The sequence below is a fragment of the Lipotes vexillifer genome, unplaced genomic scaffold, assembly GCF_000442215.2.
Source record: "Lipotes vexillifer unplaced genomic scaffold, Lipotes_vexillifer_v1.1 scaffold1158, whole genome shotgun sequence".
NCBI classification, from domain to species: Eukaryota; Metazoa; Chordata; class Mammalia; order Artiodactyla; family Lipotidae; genus Lipotes; species Lipotes vexillifer.
This window is the reverse complement of record NW_006793745.1, coordinates 113964-122047: the sequence shown is the minus strand read 5'-3', so window position 1 is coordinate 122047 and position 8084 is coordinate 113964. Positions and strand designations below refer to the sequence as shown.

General features: G+C 42.9%; 1 protein-coding gene across 2 annotated transcripts in view; it reads right to left on the bottom strand.

Moving 5' to 3' along the window:
• Window positions 1–2043: 2043 nt before the first annotated feature.
• EIF2AK3 (eukaryotic translation initiation factor 2 alpha kinase 3) overlaps window positions 2044–8084 on the bottom strand; it is a 71171-nt gene continuing 65130 nt past the window's right edge. The window contains exons 16-17 of one of the 2 annotated variants that reach the window (XM_007466722.1): window positions 4200–4262; window positions 2044–2449 (exon numbers count right to left, since the gene is read on the bottom strand). In XM_007466722.1, coding sequence (XP_007466784.1) covers window positions 2249–2449; window positions 4200–4262 — 264 coding nt within the window. In that variant the 3' untranslated portion in view covers window positions 2044–2248. The remainder of the gene's footprint in view (window positions 2450–4199; window positions 4263–8084) is intronic. The other variant, XM_007466723.1, reaches the window with a different exon arrangement.

The window sequence follows — 8084 nt, the reverse complement described above, 5'->3', positions numbered from 1 at the left end:
CCTGCTGGCCCAGCCCCTTAACTTCCCATGGCTGCTTTCATCGTGGCCAGCAAAGGCACAGGCAGAATTAAAATGAAAGAAGGCCTGATTATATCATGTAAGATATTTGCAAACCTTTAGACAACTTAGTGCAAGGGAACAGACAAAACCCTGACTAGGAACTGGAATTCCTGGGATCTGATCCCAGTTCTGCTCTGATTGGCTTTGTGATCTTGGGCAAATTACACCTTTCTGGACCCGAGTTTTACCATAAGAATGGCAATAATAACACCCATCGTGGCATTATTATAACATTTTCATAGCTAGCTCTCAGGGTGGTCGTGAGGGTCAAAGGGTCCACAGCTGGGACTGAGTGGGCAGACTGGGAAGAAATCAACAGGATCCCTCGCTGGGGTGAAGAGGAAAATGGTAACTGAAGCAGGGCGACCAAGAGATGAAGAGAGATGGGCTGGCCAGGAGCCAAGCAGGATGGGGAAGAAAGACAAAGTTAGAGACTCACTGCGAAGTGAGAGTGAGGACAGAGCACACAAAGATCTGTGACATGTGTGTCCAGCTTAAAAATTGCTCAAACTTTGTGGGTCAGACATTACGTATCTGTAAGATGGAAATAATCATGCATTTGACCCTTAAAGGTTGTGTCTAGCTGGTTTGTGCCCTCATGCCACACGCCTCCCCATGGTACACGTCAGACACACTGTGATCCCAACACGACTGGCATCGCCAGAGCCTTTGCTCTTCGAGGTCTCCCTTTAGGGCAGGGTGTTCTTTGTGTTCCTGCCACCGAGTAGGAACTGAGCTAATGTCTCTGCATTATGAGTCCAGTGAACTGTGAAAAGGACTTGGTCCTGTCAAGTCCTTGGGAAATGACAAGAAGATGCCTGTTTAGAACCGGTTAGGAGTAAGCTTTCTTGAGAGTAGGGTTATGACTGTTCTTAGACCTATGATCCCATTTTATAAATTTGAAAAACTACCATTTCAGGGCTAGTTCCCCCCAAAATAACAATCAACCATAAATCATTGTTTAAAGTTTTATTAAATCATTTAGACTTGAAAAAAGTCACAATAGTTAACACACTTAAGTGCGTTCTATACACCACCAACCCAAATGGATTGAGTTCAGGATTTTTATAAATAAAAAATAAACATATTTACAGTGGAAAATAAAAACATGTTAGCAAGTTAGATGATTAAACTGTTATCTACAGTCAGTTTTGGGAAAAAACCAACCTACAGTATTATATTTAAGACACTTAAGATTTCATTAGATTTTAAAAGTCCATAATTGAAGAAGTTAGTTGTAATACATGATTCATTTCTTTTTTTTTTTTTTTTTTGCGGTACGCGGGCCTCTCACTGCTGTGGCCCCTCCCATCGCGGAGCACAGGCTCCGGACGCGCAGGCTCAGCGGCCACGGCTCACGGGCCCAGCCGCTCCGCGGCATGTGGGATCTTCCCGGACCGGGGCAACGAACCCGTGTCCCCTGCATCGGCAGGCAGACTCTCAACCACTGTGCCACCAGGGAAGCCCTATGATTCATTTCTTACTACGGCTTTTTTCCTCCTCAAACCAGAACTTTTGACCAATTTACACAAAAAGCTTCATTTTCCCTTTACTGGAGGTAAAAGTACAAAAAGCTCTTAAACGCTCCCTAGAACCATCTAAGGAATAAAGCTATTTAATACTACAAACGTCACTAGAAAACTAGCTATGGACATAAACCACTATACAATTTGTGCCACTTGTCCTCCAAAATAATGCAGATTCCTCATTTACCCACCAGGGACAAAAATGGAGTCAGCTTTTTTGGAAATCAGTTTTAAAATCACCACTGTATCTCTAGAAAGTGTATTTCTAGAACAGTATACTTACTACATGTAGGGACTTTCATTTCTCTGTACTACAAAAATATTTCCATTTTATAATTCTCTCTATACATTTTAGGGGTTGCTTCCACCTCCTTAGACAAAACGTGAGGGCTAGGATGCTTGGCCGGCCGATTTCAAGAGACCGACGAAGGAAAAGGACCACGTGTGATTTAGTGACAACCCTCTCCTCGAGCAGAGCAAAAATCAAGAGTTGGCTCAAAGGTTTGAGCTCCAAAATCCAGTTTAACTTTGATTTAGGAAAAGTAGTCCAAAATGAAATCGAGCAAAGAGCGAAATTTTCAAGGTCACGATTTTGGAAATCTACATTCCTTCGAAGTGGGCTATTCCGGGTCACCTGTTAGGGAGGCGAGCACAGCTTAAGGCTAATTGCTTGGCAAAGGGCTGTGGGAGCTGCTGGAGTGTCTTGACTGTTTTGTTCCTGATGAGCTCATGGAGCGAGACCTCTGTCTGAGAACTGTTTTTCCTGGAAACTCCAAGTCCTCGAATATAGCATTTTCAATAATGTTTGCAGCTTCAGGCCGTTCCGTAGGGGATGGGGAGAGCATGTCTTGCACCATTACATACTGAAAGATAAAAACTGTTTTGTAATAAAAGGGCCACTAACCAGCTGCCTAATTCAGAAGTCAGCCAAATGTTTTTATAACTATACTAAGTTTGCGAGCCAGTTTCTGACACAACTTCTCAACTCTGCTACTGAAACACAAAAGCAGCCACAGACCATATATAAACAGGTGGGCCTGGCTGTGTTCCCGTAAAACTTTATTACCAAAATAGGCAGCAGGCTGGATGTGGTCTGTGGGTCATAGTTTGCCCAACCCCTGCTCCAAATACACATGGACCATTTTGGGGTAATTGGTTGTTTTCTAACATATAATAAAAGGTCTTCAGTCACACCTTTGAAACGCAGGCATACTCTGACTTTTAAAATAAATTCATCTTACAATTGTATGTGAATGTACAATTATCTCAAAGATTTCAATTAAAGAATAACCATGCCAGGGCTTCCCTGGTGGCGCAGTGGTTGTGAGTCCGCCTGCCGATGCAGGGGACACGGGTTTGTGCCCCGGTCTGGGAAGATCCCATGTGCCGCGGAGCGGCTGGGCCCATGAGCCATGGCCGCTGAGCCTGCGCGTCCGGAGCCTGTGCTCCGCAACGGGAGAGGCCACAACAGTGAGAGGCCCGCGTACTGCAAAAAAAAAAAAAAAAAAGAATAACCATGCCAGTGATCAGTACCTAGCCCTTTTTACTGATTTTTTGAACCCCTTTAATGTAAAATGGATTCTGATGAGCCCCCCCAGGGATTGGATCATCGACTCTGCAAAATACAGAACAGAATTTTTTTTTTTTTTTTTGGTGGTACACGGGCCTCTCACTGTTGTGGCCTCTCCCGTTGTGGAGCACAGGCTCCGGACGCGCAGGCTCAGTGGCCATGGCTCACGGGCCCAGCCGCTCCACAGCATGTGGGATCTTCCCGGACCGGGGCACGAACCCGTGTCCCCCGCATCGGCAGGCGGACTCTCAACCACTGCGCCACCAGGGAAGCCCAACAGAGTTGGTTTTGTAAAATATATTTCACTTTAGGCCGGCATATCTCTATATTGTTATAAAGTTCATTTTTAATGCAACCCTTCGTTATACTTATAATACTGAAAGATCAATTAGACTTTTTCCAACTTGATGACTAGCCACACAGTCTAATTTACCTAAACTTCATTTACTAAGAAAATTCAAGATTTATCAACACATAAATTTTAAAGTGATATGTTTGTGGACATATTATGAAATAAACAAAAGCTGCAAAAAGAAACTTCAAAAATTCATGACACACAGTTTTCACCATCAAGACCAGCTTAATCTTCCCTTCCCACTCTTCTGGACCATTTGTCACTCTGAGGGGCATAACTCCAACACACAAAATCAGTGGAAATTAGTGACTTTTTTTTTTAAAACAAGAAGCCAGTTTTTAAGATCTCTCCCAAATTCACTAAGATAAAGAAATTAATGGCATGATCATAGTGGCAACTCTACGGCTGTGAGGGTGAGCTAGGAGTTCAGCCTTATCGAAACGCAAGATTGCTACAATTCCCAGATGGGGTGTCATGCAGCTTGGAGCACAGAGCACTGGGCCCAGGACCTGGGACCAAGTCACAGCCTTTGGTTTTAACAAGTTGTGGGTTCTTGGGATCAGGTCCCTTTCCTCTCTAGACCTTAGGTTTCCTCATCTGTAAAACGGGGAAACTGATGAGCTGACTGCTAAGGACGCTTCACGTTCTAAGTGAGATTCTAAAGAAAATAAAAGATGAGAATACCAACCTCACGAGGATATTTCTGAGTAAATAGTGGTGGAAATTTGAGATCTCTTACATCAGTTAAGATCTGAAAAGAAAGAAAAGTGTTACTTATCTTTAAATCTATTTTGATATGTGGATCTATTTAAACATAGAGAGATTTTTTTTTAATTAATTAATTTTATTTATTTTTGGCTGCGTTGGGTCTTAGTTGCTGCGCACAGGCTTTCTCTAGTTGCGGCGAGTGGGGGCTACTCTTTGTTGCGGTGCGTGGGCTTCTCACTGCAGTGGCTTCTCTTGTTGCGGAGCACGGGCTCTAGGAACGTGGGCTTCAGTAGTTGTGGCACGCGGGCTCAGTAGTTGTGGCTCAGGGGCTCTAGAGCGCAGGCTCAGTAGTTGTGGTGCACGGGCTTAGTTGCTCTGCAGCATGTGGGATCTTCCTGGACCAGGGCTCAAGCCCGGGTCCCCTGCATTGGCAGGTGGATTCTTAACCACTGCGCCACCAGGGAAGCCCACATTTGTGTTCTTAAGTGGGTAACTTTTTCTACTAGTCACTAATCTCTTGTATTTGATATAAAAAGACATAGACTTTTTTTTTTTTCTTTTGGTACGCGGGCCTCTCACTGCTGTGGCCTCTCCCGTTGCGGAGCACAGGCTCCGGACGCGCAGGCTCAGCGGCCATGGCTCACGGGCCCAGCCGCTCCGCGGCATGTGGGATCTTCCCAGACTGGGGCACGAACCCGTGTCCCCTGCATCGGCAGGCGGACTCTCAACCACTGCGCCACCAGGGAAGCCCTCTTTTTTTTTTTTTTAGTGAAGAAAACCAAGTCAATTATGCTAAATTCTGAATATAAAATTAAACTAGTTATTTGGGAAATTTTCATACAAACAGGATAACAGGGCCCACCGTGTGTGATTGCTCTGAGACTTAAATGAGGTAATTCAGGCAAACTACTTAGCACAGTGCCTGATATTCCTTTTGTAATGATGATAAAAAGCAGTTTTGAGAAATGAAATAAATTAAATATGTCTTCATATTTCTTGAGAAATAAGCTGGAGTGAACTTGAACAAAAATATGAACTGGGTTGGCATCTGTCACTTCCCACTAAAGGGAAACAGAAACTACACTAGGATAATCTATGCTGCAGGCCCTAGAAGGGAGGGTTTCACCTGCTAATAGGTAGGTCGTACGAAACTAAGTGCAGATAAATGCTTGAGTCTGGACTCATGGAATTAACTTTTAATCCCATAACATTCTTAAAGTTTTTATTTTATAACTTAGAATTTAAGAGACCTTGGCCATAACTCAATGGGGAAACAGAGAGTCCTTTCAACAAAAAGCATAAGCATAAAAGAAAAGAATGGTAGGCTGAACTTTAAAATTAAAATCTGCTACCCTGTGAAAGACACCATTAAGAAAATGAAATGGCAAGCCACAGACTGGAATAAATTAGTCACAATACATATACTTGGCAAAGGACTTGAAAAGACGGTCAAGGTCATTAGTTATCTGAGAAATGCAAACTTAAACCACAGTATGCCTCCATTATACCCCTATCAGAATGTCTAAAAATGTAAAGACTGAAACATAAGTGTTGAGTATGTGGAGGACCTAGGTCTCTCCTACGCTGCTGGTGAGGATATAAAATGACACTTTCTTATAAAGTTAAATCACTTACCACAGAGCTTATCAATCCTACCTCGTAATTACCCGAGACTAAGGATACATATATACGTCTACAAAGAGACTTGCTCACAAATGTTCACAGCAACTTTAGTCGTAAATGTTTCTCAACAGGTAACTGGACACATGAACTGTGGTATATATACCATGGAATATTAATAAAAAGGAAGGAACTACTGACTTTATAGTGAGTCAAAGGCGGCAGACACAAAAGAGAATAGACATGTATGATTCAACTTATACGAAACTTTAGAAAAGACAGAAAACAGATCAGCAGTTGCCTGGGATCCAGGTGGAGCCTGGAAAGACAGGGGACTGACTGGGAAGGAGAAAAAGGCAACTTTCTGGGGTGATACAAATGTTCTATATTTTGAATGTAGTGGTGATTATGTGGTGATAAATGTGTCAAAACTCATAAAAATGTACAAAGTGGGTGTGTTGTATGTATGTAAATTATGTCTCAATAAAATTAATTAAAAAAAAGATCTTGGTCAAATCACTGAATAGTCTCTTTTACATTTACTAATGGAATTTCAGAGGGGTTCTGGCTAAACATGGCAGATTTTCTACTATATTTCTAGTAAGCATTTTCACTAAAACAACTGCCAAGGAAGGTAAAACGTACTGTAAGTCTATAAGGATGACTGTAATGGAAGAATAGATTACATTTTTGAAAGAGAGAAAGCAGTGGAAGCATAGCAACTTCTTTAGCAGAACAGAGGAAAGTAAACCAGGCTGCCTGTGAGGGATAAAGCCAACAAAGAGGGAACTGATTAGCTGAGCAGAACCTGCTGGACATGGGGGTGAGGCTCAAGGATGGCAGCAGGAGAGCTGTCGAAAGGTCTGTATACGGACGGAGTGATATATCCCCATATAACACATAGGTTTGCTCTCTGGAGAAACGGAACCCAGGCATTCCAGATTTAGGGCTGATAGAACAAGGATGAGTCGGGGGTGGGCATGCAACACAGAAGGATGCAGTGAAGATCTGCATGTGAAACAGTAAGAACTCTCCACACCCCATCCCGACTCTTTCTCAGGCAGGAGAATGAGAGCTTATTCTCTGCAGAAAATGAGGAAAGGCCTATAGATGCTGACATGTGGGAGTTCTGCGCCCCCCACCCCAAAGTAAGAACTGGATCGTAACCCCTACAGTGATGTCCACTTCTAGTCACCATTTTAGAGCCCTTTTCTTCTTCCTTTTTTCCCTTTTCTTCTGTTCTTTTTGGCTGTGCTGCGCGGCTTGCAGGAATCTTAGTTCCCCGACCAGGGATCGAACCCGGGACCCAGGAGGGAAAGCGCCGAGTCCTAACCACTGGACCACCAGGGAATTCTCCAAGAGCCCTATTCTTAAATATGAATGGACAGCTAAGGATTATCAGCATGAGAAACACACACACACACAAATCATTAAAAGACTCAGAGATGCTGGTAGGGAGGGAAGTAAGTGTGACTATAAGGGGGTAGCAAAACGGAGTTTTCTGTGTTGATGTGACAGTTCTGTATCTGGATTGCAGTGGTGGTTACACAAACCTGTACTGAAATAAAATAACATGGAACTACATACATACACGGTACCAATGTCAAGTTTGTGTTGTACTGTAATTATGTCAAATGTAACTGTCAGCAGAAAGTGGGTGGAGGCTATCTCTCTGTCTTTGCAACTTCCTGTGGATCTATAATAATTTCAAAACAGAAAGTTAAAAAAAAAAAATACCCAGAGGAAAGAGACAATATAGGGGGAAGAAAACTTAAAATATATACATACATGTAATTGAGATTCTCAGCAATGTGAAGATACTGAATTCATGTAAACAGAGTGAAATACTATAAAAACGGAACAATCTTGGACAGTAAAAATTGGATTGTCAAAATAAAGGACTTAGGAAAGTCAGAATAACAAGTAAGGAACTCCTGCAAAAAACAGTACAGTGCTTCCTTGGTGGCGCAGTGATTAAGGATCCCCCTGCCAATGCAGGGGACACGGGTTCAAGCCCTGGTCCGGGAAGATCCCACATGCCACGGAGCAACTAAGCCCGTGCGCCACAACTACTGAGCCTGCGCTCTAGAGTCCGCGAGCCACAACTACCGAGCACTGATAAAACTAAAGCCCTAAAGATTCCAGAAACGAAAATGTAACAGGTCCAAGATACCCTATATTAAAAAATCAGGCATCAGAATGTTATCTGCTTTTCTTTCTTTTTTTTTTTTTTTTTTTTTTTTGG